The sequence below is a fragment of the Elgaria multicarinata genome, chromosome 8 (assembly GCF_023053635.1).
Source record: "Elgaria multicarinata webbii isolate HBS135686 ecotype San Diego chromosome 8, rElgMul1.1.pri, whole genome shotgun sequence".
Taxonomy (NCBI): Eukaryota; Metazoa; Chordata; class Lepidosauria; order Squamata; family Anguidae; genus Elgaria; species Elgaria multicarinata.
Genome location: NC_086178.1, coordinates 93,667,465 through 93,685,212, shown reverse-complemented (window position 1 = coordinate 93,685,212; position 17,748 = coordinate 93,667,465). Strand labels below are relative to the sequence as shown.

Here is a 17,748-nt window from a genome sequence, read left to right as displayed (position 1 = left end):
CTGTTGTCTGGGCCAGAGCAAGAGGCAACGAAGAAGAAAGTTGCAATTGTGAAAAGGATGCGGAGGTTCATGGGGTGTTTGTCAGTGGGCCTCTGCTGTATTAGGGGTCTTAGCAGGTGCTCAAATGTGCTGACAGTGGGAGTATGGAAAAATAAGCATTCAATATAGATTTTGAGACCTAAGGAAATGACTTTGATAAGAGACTGTCTCGACTTATTAATACTACAACCCTATCAGTTTTATTCCAAGTTAACGGCCTTTACCCCGCTACGCTTGCCCAATAAATCAGGATCCTTTTTTGGCGAGGATGCTAGCAACCCTTTGCCCTTTCTCACAGCAGCACAATTCCTTGATCCGGGGTGGGAGTGACTTTTAAGCTGCTTTGAAGCGTAATGTAGATTCGTCCACTGAATCCCAAGTTTCTTAGCAACCACCTTCACACATTTCGATGAGGCCCGGCATCGGTTTTCCGCGCGTGGCTTTGGCATTAGCGACGGCTTCCGCTCCGCTCCATCAGCCTTTGACGGCTGACGACATTCCCTGTCTATCCTGCCTCCATTTTAACTAAGGGAATACAGTCATGGCGACTGGAGCCGGCAGCGCGTCCCGTTGCGCGGTGCGCATCTGTCCGCGCATGCGGAATACCGCGGCAAGAGCTTAAGAGTGGGCACGAATAGGGCCAACCGACTAAGCGAGAGAGAGACGAGTGACGACGACGCAGCAGAGAAGGAGAAGAGCGTGGGGGGAAAGGAAGAAGATGGCGACCCCCGCCGAGTGGGCCTCGCTCTGCGAGGCGCTCCGGAGCGCAGTCAACCTCTCGTACGTGGAGTCCAAGAAGGACCCGGAGACCGAGCCGTACCGCTCCAAGTACGCCGCGCGGGAGCTGCTCGAGGGCATCAAGCAGGTGCTGGGCTCCGAGGAGGCGGGAGAGGCCGAAGGCGCCCCGGGCGCTAGCGAAGATGGAGCCGCTGACGACGTGAGGGAGCGGCTGCGCGCCGTGCGGCTGGCCGCGGTCGAGTACGAGCTCGGGGTGAACCACACCGACACCCAGGAGTGCTCCGCCGGCGAGGAGCACCTGGTGAAATGCCTGCAGCTGCTGGAGCGACACCGCCTCTCCCGGGAGTGCGTCTCCCTTTACATCCAGGCCCAGGTGGGGAAGACGTGGCTCGGCAGGCCCCGGGGGGCTCCACCCGAAGCAGGCTGTGCTGCTGCTCTTAGTCTAAGGCAACCTTTCCCAACCTGGGGTCCCATAGGTATTGGCCTACAACTTCCAGCATCCCCTAACCAGCCATGGTGGTTGGGGAATGCTGGGAGTTGTAGGCCAACACTTTTGGAAGGCCCCAGGCTGGGTGGGGGGATGCTGGGAGTTACAGGCCAACACCTCTGGAGGGCCTCAAGTTGGGAAAGGATGGTCTAAGGCAGTGGTTCCCAAAGTGGGCGGTACTGCACCCTTGGGGGCGGTGGGATTGCATAAGGGGGCGCTAAGAGGCAAAGGGGTGAGAGGGGGGTGCTTGAAGTGGTCTTTTCCGAGAAGCGCCTCTCCAGAAGGTCTTAAAACCCAGGGACATTTTTATGGGAGAAGGTAGTTTGGTCCCAAGCCATATAGGGGAAGAATCCACACATGTATTAATACAGTTTAAGAAGCCCATCCATCACATTAAGAATTTATGGAATAGTGAGGTACTCTACCCTAGTTACTAAATGTGATATCTAATATTCTTGCTAAATGACTATCAGACTTTGAAAAGATGATATCACTGGATCAAGTCCATCAATTATGGACTTGATCCACCAATTGGATTTTGAATAAATATTCAATTAATTGTTACTGTTTTGAATTTTATTGTTATTGTTTTTATAATTTTTATTATTTATAATTTTTATTATTATTTTTATAATTTTGTAAACCGCCCAGAGAGCTTCGGCTATTGGGTGATATAGAAATGCAATAAATAAATAAATAATCTTCCTTAATGGGTCGTTGAAAACCGCTATTCTGAATAATGATTTTTATAGTGTAAGGTAGGGGGCACTGGGCATGAGTTTGTGGGACCAAGGGGGCGGTTACCTGAAAAAGTTTGGGAACCACTGGTCTAAGGGTTTTCTCACAACCATGGGTAAGGGCAATGGGCAGCCGTGAATTCACAGGAGCTGCCAGTTCCTCTAATCGTAATGACTGATGCCGCAAGTGATAGAGCCATATTTATATGCCATAAAACAGGGTGCTTGTGCCCGCATGCACTAAGTCCTTTTGTTGAGATATGTGCTGTGTAGACTACTTAAGAGAGAGATAATATAAGTTTCTAGGCTTCATGAGGTTCAATAGCTGAGTGAGATATATTCTTTGATCAGAATAGATTATAGAGGAGCAGTTTGACATCAGCTCGGGTGCATATCAAAATGTGTATTATTTTCAGTGGCCAACCATTCTTTCTGGTGAAAATGTTTTTTGGGATTTTGAAACTGATAGAGCATTTTTATACCAATTGATTGGCAAAGGCATTGCTTTCTGTATTGGTCTTTTTGGAAGTCAGAAGTAACACTTGTGGGGCAAGAATAGTTGATTCATGAAATAGGTGGAGATGATACTGACCTCTGTTGTCTTGTGTATTGGCTGTGCTTTAGTTTTGTCAGCCCAATAAATTATGTAACAGCAGGCTGGCTACCATTTCTGGTGTTCTTAATATGGTCTTCAGAAATTGAGTTACGTAATACACTTAGACTAACTCTTTGGTTGAATGATCCATTGGCTTAGATCCAGAGTTACTCTTCTGCAAAAAAAGAAGAGCCCTTGCTGTTTGTGGATGGTTTGGAGATCTGATGGAAAAGTGAGGGGAAGCAATTTCCTCTTCCTCCTGCACCACTTCCCATGCTGTCCTCTAGCCCTTCAGAGCAGACCAGGGAAACTGCAAACAATAGTCCTCTTCCCCACCCTTCTTTTAAGAGTGGAAGGTTCAGTGAACAGAACTCCACTTACAGGATCTCCGAGTCCAACATATTTGGTTTGAATCCAACATATAGGGAGCTTATGTTGGACGAAGCACAGAAAATGTGGCCTCGACCTATTAATACTACAACCATATCAGTTTTATTCCAAGTTAACTGTCTTTACCCCACTACACGTACCCTGAGAATTCTTTTTTGGCGAGGATGCTAGCAATCTTTTACCCTTTCTCACAGCAGCACAATTCCTTGATCCGGGTTGGAAGTGATTGATATAGTGCTCTTTATAGATTTAAAGTCACTTTGTTGCTTTAGGACAAGCTTCCCCAACCTGGTACCATCTAGATGTTTTGGACTTCAGTATCCCCGACCATCATGGCTGATGGTTGGGAATGCTGGGGTTTTTTAGTCCAAAACCTCTGGTTGAGGAAGGTAGCTTTATACATAGCATTATGTATAATTCAGTTTGCTCATAAAATTATCATGAAAATTGCAAACTTTAAAAAGTAAATTCAGTTACTAAATCTGTAATTATTGTCTGAATAAGCTATCCTTTTAAATTTAATATACCAAACATGATAATTTTATGAGCCAAGCAAGTTATACGTAACATATTTTCGATTTCAGGGCTGACCAGAGGTAACTTCAGCACGTAGAATCATCCTAGACCCCAGAATAAGCAGGAAGAACTGAAGGCAAAAGAAAATTAGTGAGGAGGTTTGGGGAGCTTCCTAAACCTGTTCCTGCTTGTGGAATTGAATTTAGGAAAATCTGGTTTGAAGGAAAAGCTATTGAGACTTTACTTGGCTGGAAAAGACTCAGCCTAGGAATAGTAACCAACCATTCTTTATTTAAGAACCTTTAAGCAATCTAAATCTGTTGTTTGAAGAGTGGCATTTTAATCACTTTTGTAAATAATTTCCATTTATGGACATCTTATTTTTTTATCATTTTGAAACGTTGTCTCTATTGGGGGTGTCACTGTCAATCATATGCCTACACCATAGGAACCAGGGTACTGAATACTTTTAAGTAGAGAGGGTTCATTCTCGTGGCAGCAGTTACAAGTTTTTATAGCTGAGGCAGCACTTCCTAATGGTGAGGTATAATTGAGAACTTTATTAAAAATTGATAGTGAGTTCTGTAGACCCAAGTCTCAAAGTTAATTAAAAAAAGAAAGAGAGAAAGAAAGAAACATAGCTGGGAGAACCCACATGCTGTTCCGTTGCATCTAGTGGCAGGATAATCTACAGTGTTCTTTCACATGTGGGTGGTAGATTAGAACTACATTAATTGGCTACAGCAATTGGCTACAACAGCATCTAACTAGAACAAGTCCAGAAACACAGGACTCAATAAAACAAAGTGGCAAGAATACCCATTTTGTTCCAGATAATTGTACTGTGATTTTACTCATGTGTTGGGAAACTGAGAATGATTTAAAGCTTCTCTAAATCCCTATCAGTAAAGATACATTAGATCAATGTTCTTAATAAGGAATGGAAGAAATAACTGTGCTGGGACTCTTACGGAGACGATTTAAAAAAACACCTAATTTAAGAAACTTTAAGCAATCTGAATCTTCCTCCATGGCTTCATTGTTTCTAGAAATGTTACATTTCTAATCTTTTTATAAAGGTCTTCTTATGACATAGTTTTTAGCAATTGTTTGTGGGGAGTAAAGGCTGAGTAACAATATGTAAACACCTTGTTTTAAGTATTTTATTCATTCTAAAAAAATTTTTTTCTTTGCATACTCTACAGTTGTTCCAGCTTTTGGGGGAGGAAATAGAAATTATCTTTTGAGAAAAATGAAAAGAAAATGGTTGTTTGCCTCATTTTCCTGCCCCTCCCCCCACAGGCCTTCACATCTCTAGGCATGGGACTATACCACATGGAATACAGCTTTGTCAATTGGCACCAAAGAGTTACTAGCTTGCCAGTATAGTGTAGTGGCTAAAGTGTTGGACTGGGAGTCGGGAGATGCGGGTTCTAGTCCCCACTCGGCCATGGAAACCCACTGGGTGACTTTGAGCCAGTCACAGACTCTCAGTTCAACCTCCCTCACAGGGTTGTTGTTGTAAGGATAAAATGGAGAGGAGGAGGATTATTTATTTTATTTATTTATTACATTTCTATACCGCCCAATAGCCGAAGCTATATGTACGTCACCTTGGGTTCCTTGGAGGAAAAAATGGCAGGATATAAATGCAGTAATAAATAAAAATAAGTAAATAATAAAAAATGTTTACCTGCCTGCTTTTTACTCCTGTAGGGCTGATGTAGAAGGGTTGGAGCACTCTGTCCCTTGTTTGCCAGCCTTTCTTACCAATTAAAAAACAATGCATGGAAAGCATTTTGCTGATTAGAAATTGGTCTTGCCTGCCTGGTTTCTGTGCTGAGTGTGCAGGAAAAGGCTTCGCCTCCTAAGTGTCCAGCACAGAATTTCAATGGGCTGGTGGTGAAGGCATGGATCGCCCTGTTCTTTGCTACCAGAACACCCTGTTTCTATGCTAGACTCACAGGAGGGTCACTTGCTAGCATAGAACCACCAGGCTGGCAGTGGTACCACTCCTTCCCTCCACCGCCATCCCTCTTGGTCTCTATGCTGGGCGTGTAGGAGGGCACTTCTGCCCCTCTCACTGTAGCCCACTGGTTACTGGGTGCTGGGTGCAGAGAAATGAAAGCTCCCTCCTCCATGCCCAGCATAGAAACGCAGCAGGTTGCTGGAGGAGGTGCCGAGCAAGCTCCATCCCTCTTCTGGCAACCCACTTACTCACCTCAGTGAAATCCCAAGTCTCCTGTAGTGTCTGGGCAAGTGGTTAAAATCAAAGCTGTGGTAGTGGCTCCCATTCTCATTGCCCAATTGGGTCTTAGAACGATGGGTTTGAAAAGGGTACCTATTACAATACCTGTGGAGAAATGTTTAGCATCTGATCATATTCAGATATTGTGTCACAGGTCACTGGCTGGCCTTCCCAGGAGTTGCCTCTAAGGCAGCCTTCCCCAGCCTAGTGCCAGTAGCCATGTTGACTGAGGATGATGGGAGTTGTAGTCCAACACATTTGAAGGTCACCAAGTTAGGGAAGGCTCTTCTAAGGCATTTAACAATTCTAGTATTCACACTTAGTGTAATTCTGTTATTACTAGTTCCAGGGCAACCCCATGTTCCTCCAACGTCTGTTCAGTGAATGTGAATTCCATCCTTGCGCCATTCATAATTTTAGAACTAACAATTCCATCTCTTATTTTGTAGAATAATCTGGGTATCCTGTGGTCGGAAAGAGATAACATTAAAACAGCACAGACTTACTTGGAATCTGCAGAGGCTTTGTATAATCAATACATGAAAGAGGTAATGTATGGACTGAGTTTGCCTGATGTCTCTGCAATATGCCTTGGTTGCCACAATAAGCAAAATTGTATGTTTTAATGCGGTGCATTGCAGTCATGGAATAATGGACTTGGACTTTGCAAGTTGGTGGCCCGATCTTACGTTGTGAGACTGGTAGCACTTTTTGAGAAAATGTGTTGTGAGCATATATGACTGTTTTCCTCTTGGATGCTGTTCTTTGGGAAATGGATAATAGTTCGTGCCACCTGAGAAATATATCTACTATTGTAATTTTACTTTTAAATAACTTCAAAAATGGTTAGCCTCTAAACAGACTGATTAGTGCAAACAGTTGGTTAGAAGATTAGCATCACTACAAGATGAAAATTTTGTTGTCACTGTAATGACATAAAACATCTATAAAACAGTTCAATGACACTTCAATTATTACTAATTGCATTCTAATATTCTTTTTAAAATTGTGTACTTCTTGTTTGGCTGTAATGTTGCACAGAATCAAGCAGATCTAGTTGTCCAAAAGAAGGGTTTTTTGTTCATCAGGAGGAATTATAAACCCTTTATGCATAACAAGCAGCCTTCTAAGTTGTTGACTCTGCTGTGCCAGAGCATCGGCACAATGGGGCCTTTGTTATAGTCTCTGAGGCACTACTTATACACTGAGCTGCCTCAGGAGGCATTTCCAGTGTTTTTCAATCCTCTGACACAGCTTTTATGAAAACAGTGGAATGCTGTATTTTGGCAAGTCCTAAAAATCAAAGCTGAAGATATTTCAGTTGCTTCTTGTTAAATGTTGTTCTGGTCTTATTCAGTGAATTTGCCTTAGGCTAAAGAATAATGATACTGTGGAGAAAGGTCTGAGGATCAAGTGCCTGTTACTTAAAAAAAATCCATTGGAGGTTCTGATGGGTCTTACCAGGAGTAGATTGGGAAACTTCTCCCAGCTCTCACCTCTTAGCTATATTTTCCTGGATTATTACCCTCTCCCTAGGTGCACCTCTGCATGCTTGACTGGCCATTTCCCTAGTCTCAACAGTCTTATTCCAACAAGTGTGTCCTATCCCACTTGAGTCATACCTGACTTAAGGATCCAGCCCCCCTAGTTCAACAAGGTTAAAAATTATAATTATTTCCACTTCAGGCATTCCACTGGAACACTTTTTTCATAGAATCATAGAGTTGGAAGGAGCCTATAAAGCTCCTTAAAGTATCCCTGACAGATGGCTGTCCAGCTGCATTTTGAATGCCTCTAGTGTGGGAGAGCCCACAACCTCCCTAGGTCATTGGCTCCATTGTCACACTACTCTAACAGTCAGGAAGTTTTTCCTGATGTCCAACTGGAATCTGGCTTCTTGTAACTTGAGCCCATTATTCCGTGTCCTTCATTCTGGGGTGATCAAGAAGAGACCCTGGCCCTCCTCTGTGTGACAAGCTTTCAAGTATTTGAAGAGTGCTATCATGTCTCCCCTCAGTTTTCTCCTCTTCTCTAAAAAAATCCCTAACCTACCCTTCCTCCTGGTGGATTCCAGGGTGGCATACAATAATAAAAAACATATAACGTAACTCATCAATCTTCATTTAAAAATAAGACTGAAGGGAACAAGCATATTGAATTATCAAGCTGAGCAGAACCAATAAAACAAAGTTAAAATGCCTGGCCATATAAAATGTCTTGACCTGGCGCCAGAAAGATTGTCGTGTTGGCACCAGTCAGACTTCCTTAGGAAGGGGATTCCAAAGCTGGGGCACCACACAGAAAAGTGCATTCTTTCCGAGTTTTTGGCTTGTTTGTTTCTATATTGTTAAATTTACTGAAATGTATTTGTTTAAAAATTCACCCTCTTATTTTCAGTACTACAAAACGGCAAGCTACAGTTCTTTTAATACCAGAATGGTTAACATTTTCAGTAGAGAAAACAGGTTTACAGAAGTATGTGGGGTTAACGGTGCATAATAACTGGTTCTGCCATACAGTAGGGAAGTATTTTTAAGTGATATCGAGAGTTAACTACCTTTGATGTCTGCAACTTAGATGTCTTATGCAATAAGGACCTTTCAGGATGCCTCAAGATACTTCTTTTTAGCTTTACGTTCTGTGCAATACCAAAATACAGCCAGTAGAGCGAGCACAAAGGTGCTGAACATACTATCTTCAGTATATGTTGTGTTTTGCAGAGTGGGAATCCTCCACTTGATTCCAATGAACACTTTATGACTGAAGAAGAGAAACTGTCTGACCAAGAGAGATCAAAAAGGTGTGTGTTGACTAAAGCAAAAGTTGGAGGTGAGCAGGGGGAGTGCCTGTCTTAAAATTAAATCTAAACCCCCTATTTCCCCAGATTTGAGAAAGTCTATACTCATACGCTATATTATCTGGCCCAAGTCTACCAGCATCTGGAAATGATTGAGAAGGCTGCGCAGTATTGCCATACCACCCTCAAACGGCAGCTTGAGTATAGTGGCTACTATCCAGTAGAATGGGCGCTCAATGCAGCTACTTTGTCTCAGTATTATCTCAACAAGGTAATGGCTTAAATATTTTCTTCCATGTACCCAATTTGTTAAGAGTTGCTGATTGATCAGCTATCATGCTTGTGGTGTGGCCCTCATTGCCAGTCATTGGGTCAGGTGTAGACTTAGTTAGTCAAACTTGTTTCCTATTGAAATCAGTGGGGCCGAAGTTCAACTTGGATCCATACCTTGCTCCAATGAAGGATTTCTGCTGGCAAAAAGGGTGAGTAGGTGATTTTTGCTGATTTTTAATAGAAACTTTGGGAAATGTTAGGGCAGCCTTCTTTCTCTACCTTCGAAACCTTGCTCTTTCTCTCACCTCTCCTCCTCTGCCTTGCTATTTCCCCGTACTTCCCAGCCTCCAGCCATGTTTCAGGTGACGAGCATGGGAGGAACTTACAATGTTACTCTTCCATTTTTCTGTGGTGGCTGTGTGTCTTGTGAGGGCACTCCTGAAGAGACAATTCTGCGTTTGCAGGCTGGTGCTACCATAGAGGCCACTCAGGCGGCCGCCTAGAGCGCCAAGCTAAGAGGGGTGCCGGGCGCAGTGCAGCACTCACGCGCGTTGGCTGTGAGCTGGCCCGAGGATTCAGCTGGGCCTGGGCAGGTGAGATGGTGCCCCGTGCCCATCCAGCTGAAGGGAAGCCAGGGACGCTGGGGTGGGTGGGCGGCTCCACGTTCGGACTTCCACCTGGAAGCCTCCCTCCAGGGTGACTTCTGGGTGGAAGTCTGAACGTGGAGCCACACACACACACCCCAGCGTCCCTGGCTTCCCTTCAGTTGGATGGGCGCGAGGCGCCATCTCACCCGCCGAAGTGAAGCCAGGGACGCTGGGATGGGCGGCTCCACGATTGGACTTCTGGAACATGAATGGGGTGCATGGGGTCTTTGAGTGAATGCATGTGTTCATGTGTGTGTTTGTTTGGAGTGAGCGATGCTGAGTGTGTGTGTGTGCACATACGTGTGAGTTGGGGGGGATGATTTGGAGGTGATATTCCTATTAAATAATGCATTTTAGACCCATAGACGTTCCTTTCCAATTTGTTTGCTATAAATTTAGCAGTTTCAAGTTTTGTGCTTCTTATTTTTTCCAGGAAACATATGTTCTTAAAAATCAAAATTGGCATTTGTGTGTGTGTGTGTGTGTGTGTGTGAAAGTAGCTCACCTTGCCTAGGGCGCAAAATAGTCTGGCACCAGCCCTGTGTGTTTGCCCTTAGAGTTCTTACTGTACAGTGTTGTCAGATCTTGTGCCTAAATCTTTCAGCATCCACACATTCAGGCTTCTAATTTCAAACCAATAATATTCTATGACTTTATAGCATTTATTCACTGAAAGTAGTAGCTTGTTATGTGCCAGGAACAAACACCACCATGCTTTCTCCACACAGCATTGTTTCATGGAGTCCAGGCATTGTTTAGCAGCTGCCAGTGTCATCTTTGGCCAAGCTGGACAGGTGCCATCTGTAGAGGACAGTAAGTCATCTCATTGCATTCTCAACTGTTGTGGGTTTGAGTTAAATGGGTTAGTATGGATGTTAGATGCTCTGCTCGGTATTCATAGTTTTAGTAACTGATCCTCCTTTTATTTCCTGCATGTGGTATCTGGTCTAATCACTTTCACTGCCCCATTGACTTTGTGGGACTAGTTCCAACCCTTTTGGGCCAGTGGGCACATCTGGAATTTTGAAAAAGTTGTTGGGCATCTCACAAAATGGCTTCTGGGTGCCTATTTACAAAATAGCCTCCTTGGTGAGCATGTCCTGTCAGAACACACCTTTTTTTTAATGGTGTGCTGCTTTTAATGATGCACTGGTTTTAAATGTTTGAATTAGTTTTATGTATTTTATGTTGTTTTTAATTGTGTTGTACCCCGCCTCGATCCAGAGGGAGAGGCAGGTAACAAATATATTATTATTATTATTATTATTATTATTATTATTATTATTATTATTATTTCCCAAAAGGCAAAATGGTGAGATTAAAAGAAAAGTAACTTGCCCAAGAAACTAAGTACAAGGCAGAGCTGGGGTCTGAGCTCCAAAACATAAAACCACTCTTCCGAACCCACAATTTGCTGCTCCCAACACCCATTTCACAAAAGACAATCTGAAATACCCATTTCACAGAAGGCAAACTGGTAATGCTCCCAGAAACACATGTGCATGCACACAGGCAAAACACACAAACACCACAAGGACTTTGGGTGGTTAACCTTTCCCCCCCCCCCTTAAGAAAGCTTTTCAAAATCTAGCTGTGAACTAGGGTATTTCCAGACAAGCCTCTTGCCCTGCATTCACCCTGACTTATTCAGGGAATTTTACAAGGGAGGGCGGGGGGGGGGGGGCGTTCAGACATCGTGTCTTCATTTTGTAGCCGTCCCGTGTTTTCCCACTGCTGCTTCCATTATTTTTCTTTCCACAAAAAACACAAACTAGTTAAGGAGGAAAAGGCAGAGTAGCTGCACAATGTCTTTTGACTCTAAATGCTAAGAGCCCTCCAACTGGAAATCCCTCTAGCCTAATAAATGTTTGTGATATTTTAAATCAGATGAAACGGAACAAGATCAACAAGATCTTCTACAGAGGAAAGCTGAAATTGCCAGATGTTGGATTAAATACTGCTTGAACTTGTTGCAGGGAGCCCGGATGTCGCTTGAGGTAAAGAGGAGATGAGTGCAAAGAACCATTTTAATGTTTGCAATAGTAATCAACCCCAAATTGTTACACAGTTGTTAGTGATGCTGAGACTCTAGAGCAGGGGGAGGGAGCCGCTTTCAGCCTAAGAGGTTAATTCCCTCATGGCTCAACACCTGGGGGCTGCATGCCAGTGGTGGCTGGGACCCAAGCAAAAAGTCAGTGGGGCCGTCCACATACCCCTTCTCATATATACAGATCCTGACACATAAAACAAAGCACACATGCACCTGTTTAGTCTTGCACATAACACTTGCACACAGCACGTGCGCACAACCAGATTCTCCCCCCTTCATGCATGCAGCAGTTAGACTTGAAAAAGGCCCACTATTGGAGCCAGTGAGAGGCTTTTCCTCAAGGTAGATATTCATCAGTTAGGTCAGGTAAGCAAGCCTGGTATTTCCAGGTGTCACAGTGACATGCCAATTTCAGTATCTCCATTATGATCAAAATTGGCTGGGTAATATTGACTGCCATGTTAGATTTTCCTTATATGTGAGTTGTTGAGGCTTCCAGTTCAAGAAAAACATCCCTATAACCCAGTCCACTGTGGTGTAAACAGTGAGATGGAATGAATACCCCACCCCCAAGGAAAAAAACATGGCATTTAAGAAGTACCAAAAATCTATTTGGTGTGTGTGTAAAAAAATAATAATAATAACAAGAGTGATACTTGGTATCCACACGATCTGTTGTGTTGTAATCCTGAAACCATTTGCTCTGTAATAATTCAAGTGAAATCAAGGAAACTATCCCAGAGTAACTGGTTGGCGAATTGTTGCAAAATCTCTTAAATGCCCCTTGCTCTATCTTGCTGCTTCAAGCTTAGTTTGTTTCTGTTGAATTGCCATCATAAATGAGAGAAAAATATATGGAGACCTCTTAGGAGTTCTTGCTATACAGAACAGGGAAGAAATACTGAAATTTCTGAATTGGTGCATTTAAACCCAGAAATCCCAAACTGATGAGCTTTTCTATTCTACAAGCAGCATTGGAGTAACAGAAGTTGTTCCTATGAAGTGAATAGTTTATCAATAGTGGTATTTAGTCTCTGAACCTGTTATGGCAAAAATATTTTACACCTGAGTGCTTTTGTTTTAGGACAACATTGGTGAGCTCGATCCGGACAGACAGTCAGAGCTTAAGGCCCAGCAGAAAAAAGAGGAGGACGAGAAGGAGAAAGGGAGGAAGAAGGCTGTTCTCTTTGGAACTAGTGATCTGTGTGACTCTATTTTGGCCATGGAAGAAAAAGTAAGCTGTGTGTTCCCATTAGACTTCAACGAAGCCAGGGAAGTCTTCTTGGTGGGTCAGAACTATGTCAATGAAGCTAAAGATTTTTTTCAGGTAGATGGGTATGTCACTGACCACATTGAAATTGTTCAGGATCATAGTGCCTTGTTCAAGGTGCTGGCTTTCTTTGAAGAAGATTATGAGAGGCGTTGCAAGATGCACAAGCGTAGGATTGATATGTTGGAGCAAATATATGCAGGCCTAAACCCTCAGTATTATCTGCTCCTCAGTAGGCAGCTTCAGTTTGAACTAGCAGATACCTATTACGAGATGATGGATTTAAAGGTGGCCATTGGTAATAGACTAGAGGAGCTTGACTCCCACACAATAAAGAAAATAAATTCTCTTGCTCAGCTGGCAATGAAATTCTATGAACTCTTTTTAGATTCACTGAGGAACCCTGATAAGGTTTTCCCTGAGATCCTGGAGGAGGATGTTCTTCGCCCTGCAATGGTGGCCAAGTTTCATATTGCACGCCTTTATGGCAAGCTTATTACTTCCGAAGGCAGTAAGCAGTTGGAGAACATGCAGACCTCATTGGAATATTACTCTTTTCTGGTAGACTACTGTGAGAAGCACACTGAGGCCGTCCAGGCCATTGAAACTGAGTTAGAACTCAGTAAAGAAATGGTTGGTCTTCTTCCAACAAGAATGGAGAGGCTAAGAGCAAAGCTTTCTACTTTCACTTAAACTTCTTCCTTCCATAGAAATGTGCAATATTAACATGATCTCTGTCCAAAGAGATGGTTTCCCTTAATGGCAGTTGCCTTGTAATAACCCAGCATCTTCTTCTGTTGTGAGCTTCCACTGTGACAGGCAACATAGAGCCCGTATCAAATGGAAAACTGTCAAATGTAGTAGTTCTCCCACAATTCAATATTAATTATACAATGAGTGGCCAACTGGTGCTCTGTATTGCTTGCTCTGTGCTGACATGCAAACCTTCCTGCCTTATTTTTCTCCATCCACCATGTGGTCCAGTTTCTGACTAGTGCTGTTCTCCAACTGTTTCCTCCAATGGGTAACTTTTTGGGTAGGTTATGCTAACAGTCCAATCCATTCCCACAAATAGCCTTTAGGTACAGTGGTATAGGCAGAATTTTAGATTCCTCATTAAATTTTCCTTGAGTTTTTTAACAGATTGCTAATTTAATGGTGTCATATTTATTTTTGTATATGTTTAATTGTCCAACCCTTTTAAAGGGATCATTAAATAAACATGCCTGACTGTACATTCTCTTGACATCCTTTTATTTGTGTGTGTTGTGACCTATTTGGCAGTGTAGACCTGCTCTATTTTTTCTCCTAAGTCTTAAATACACTCTGGATTCTATCAAACCTTTTGTCAGGTCTCTGTTTACTCCATTCTAAAATAATAATAATAAAAAATTCTGCACCAAGTTAAGCAAACATTATGTAAAGAGAACCTGAGTTCTATGATCTGTATAATTCATTTGCACTTGTATTACATATTTCTAGGTATAAGACCAAAATGTTATAGACACTAAAGCTCCACCTTATGGCCATTGGGAATCTAATTTCTTTAATTGTTAAATTATTGACTTGCTGTAAACTGTCCGGAACTCTTTGGAGAAAAGCCAGTGTATAAACATGCTAAAATAAAATAAAATAATAATTCAACTATGCCTCAGCTTCTGCAGCTTCACAAGACATTTCCTAAACACTTTGTCTTCACAGCTGTAAGGATTAGAAGTAATAAAAACTGAGAGTCTCTGGAAGCTCACCTTTGTGCACAATTATATTTGTTGGAATATAATCGACTTTCTCACAAGTACAAGGCATGGTACATGAGCAGAAGACAGATGGTGCTTCTGTACTATTGTACTATTTTCAGGAATACAAATGACATGCGTACATACCTTCAAATATGCATGTCTACAAGGTATGTATATCGTCTCTATATAATACTGAATTCAGGGGTTCTGCAGGGATATGTTGTGACACTTAATGGTTTTCCCATAAGTGTAATACGTCTGGTTTTACTGGGAAATGGTGGTGGTTATTTATGGTTTCTGTGCATCACGCATATGGGCTCTGCGCCAGCACAGAGCCCCACTGAGGAAACTTCTATAGCTGAGGAATTTTGGCAGGAAACCTGACCCCATTATCCCTTCACACATGCCCAGTGTTCTCACCTGTCCCCTTAGTTCTCTTTTTGACCGCCGCTTTGGCAGCCTTGTTGGAAAGCTTCTCCATTGTTCATTACCAGGGAAAAAACCAAGCTGAGGATCTTTTCTTTTTCATTTTTCTCTTTCTGTCTCCTCATTCTTTTTATCTTTGAGTTTGTGGTTTTTCTTTTTCTTTGTGTTTTCCACAGCAGCCTGAGGGCTTATAGCCCTCTGGGGCCCCTTTCTGCAAGTGAGTTCACTGTGGGGTAAAACTTCCACCAACAGAGAGGCACTCAGTTTTGCCTCTCATATCTTGACAAAGGGCACAAGGTGGACACGTGCTCCTTTTGCCGGGCTTTTACCACCTACATGTGCCGTAATCGTTCTGCAAGGCTCCAAGCTTTACTCTTGGAATAGGCACTGTGAACGTTGACTAAGTCAGCGGAGCAGAGCCCATCAATTATCTACTCATCTAGAGGCTTGGAGATGTCTCCCCTTTCTAAGGACGTGCCTGAACAACTGTCAGGCTTCTGACCACTCCAGTGGCATCCTTGGTGGCTTTGAGTCAGATGCTTACAGCAGTACCAACCACTTCTAAGAATGCAATTAGTGATCTGCACACACAAGACCACTCACTGAATGTCACTGTAGTCTAAAAATTAACTAAGAAAGCTAAGGCCCGCAAACCATCTGAACTGAAGTGGAAGAGGAAGGTCTTTGACAGCAATTCTCTAGCACTGGTGAAAACACTATCCATCTTAAACACCAAAGTTCAACAATACGTACACAGCAATACAAAGGCAGAACTTGCAGCCATTAATTAGCACTGAAATTTCTCCTACTTTGCAACCAGCAGGAGCTGCCAAAGTACTTCCTTTGTTGAAGAACCCAAATTTTCCAACGCTGTGAGGGAGGGGCATTAGAAACCCCCTGCATTGAGCAGGGGGTTGGACTCGATGGCCTTGTAGGCCCCTTCCAACTCTGCTATTCTATGATTCTATGAAAAGTGCTCTCCAGAAAGCCAGGGAGACTGACAAGCAAAGGAAGCCTGACTGGTAATACTAATACCTAACTGGTTCCTCCTTAGATCAAAGATGCCAGGCATCTCCTTTCCTGAGGAGAAGAGAAATAATGAATGTGTGTTTGTTTTGGCTTTCCTCTTGTTGATATCCTATTCTTGACCTCAGCCCACTGAGAAGATGTGCTTTTCATGCACATGCAAGCTTTGAAGATTCAGAATTCATAGACGCTCCCACATAACTGTTGGTCTGCCCCTCCTTTGGGAGTGGGGAGCAGGGCCTTCCCACCAGCCCTGCTGAATCAATCTCCTTAATTACTTTTTCTTTCCCCCCTCTTCCCCTTTTCCTCGTGTTTCTTGCCTTTTTTTAAGAATGTAAGCCTGAGGGCCAGGACTGTCTTTTTTACTGAATGTAAGCTGCTCTGGGAGTCTTTTTGGTTGAGGTGCGGGATAAAAATACTATAAATAAACAAATAAACAACAGGGTGAAAACTGGCCATTTTGAATTCATTTTTTTTAAAACCTCAAATATTCCCTTTCCACCTCTTGACTTTGCACACTGTTTAGCAAGGATGGGGAACTTCTTTTAGCCTGAGGGCCAATTTCAATTTCAGAGAAGCTCTCAAGGGCTGCATTCCAGTGGTGGGGAGGGGGAGAAGGGCCAGGGTCAAAAATAGTACATTTTAACTTAAAGTTCTTACAGCCTTAGGAGAGACATTTCAACATTTTAGAATGGAGGAAATCCTGCATCTGGGAAACCACCAAGTGACCAGTGTTGGGGGGCTCGGGCTAGAGGAAGGGGGTGTGGCAATCTGGTAACCTGACCTGAGGTTTCCTACCCCTGCTGCATGTAATCTCTACAAGAGACTATTTACTTCCTTACTTGAGGGTTTATGTGGGAGGTTAATTTATACTGTTCCATTTGTAGCCCCCTCACTTGCACTTCTGAATTCCAAGCTTCACATTCCCCAGAGAATCACCACTGTGGTTCCCCACCTTTATTTGTGGGTTTTTCCAAATTTCACTTTAAGGTTTGAAAGCTTCTGTATTCAACAACATAATCAGAAAACACCAAGAAGCTTAAAAACAATGGAAAATAAAACTCAGATTTTATTGATCTACCCACTAGCGTATGAGAGTCTTGTAAATAAGGGGGTGTTTGACCTCTTCCTGTGTGCTCATACTATTCAATACTCAGCAAGCTGAAGTATATGATCAGTTTTTCCACTTCTTGGCTGAGATATGGAAAAAAACCCAGCAGCAACACCACTGTTGCCCACATGCCATATATGTGAATCTGGTTTTATGCTACTTGTCATTCAAAAGTTCTATTGCTCAGGACTTGGGGACAGCAGCTGAGCTGGTTGGGGATTTCTGATTTCTAAGAGTCCATTCATTCAATATTCTTTGGTTCAGTTTTTCAAGACTTACTCTTTCCGAAGTGGTAGTTAACTATGTGTTTTGTACTGTGTTTGTATGCTCATTAGGTTGGATCTAGGATCTGCCTTCTGTGGACAGAAGGGCTCCTTCCAGCCACAAAAAGCTGACCCAGAGGAGCATTCTTCCCTATTCCTGCAGTCCCCTAGCCCCAAATTAGCTCTGGCAGGTTGGATCCGATTCAGAACTGTGTTCGAGGCTAGAGAGCATGTCTTGATTGTTTTGAATTTAGCATGCTTCAGACATGAAATTGCATAAAAGTTCGTAGCTGACAATTGTCAAATACTAAAAATGATAGTGTGTTTATGCTACAAAATGGGGGAAAATATAATTACATGCCACTACTGAGTACTACCTAGTATTAAATACTATTG

General features: G+C 42.9%; 1 protein-coding gene across 1 annotated transcript; it reads left to right on the top strand.

Annotated features, from left to right (window-relative positions):
• The first annotated feature begins 582 nt into the window (after nt 1-582).
• Nucleotides 583-14,436, top strand: KIFBP (kinesin family binding protein). The gene is made up of 7 exons (XM_063133027.1): nt 583-1,150; nt 6,200-6,298; nt 8,471-8,550; nt 8,635-8,818; nt 10,196-10,280; nt 11,355-11,464; nt 12,602-14,436. The coding sequence occupies exons 1-7, from the start codon at nt 758-760 to the stop codon at nt 13,478-13,480; spliced, it is 1,830 nt and encodes a 609-aa protein (XP_062989097.1). The 5' UTR covers nt 583-757; the 3' UTR covers nt 13,481-14,436.
• Nucleotides 14,437-17,748: the final 3,312 nt, after the last annotated feature.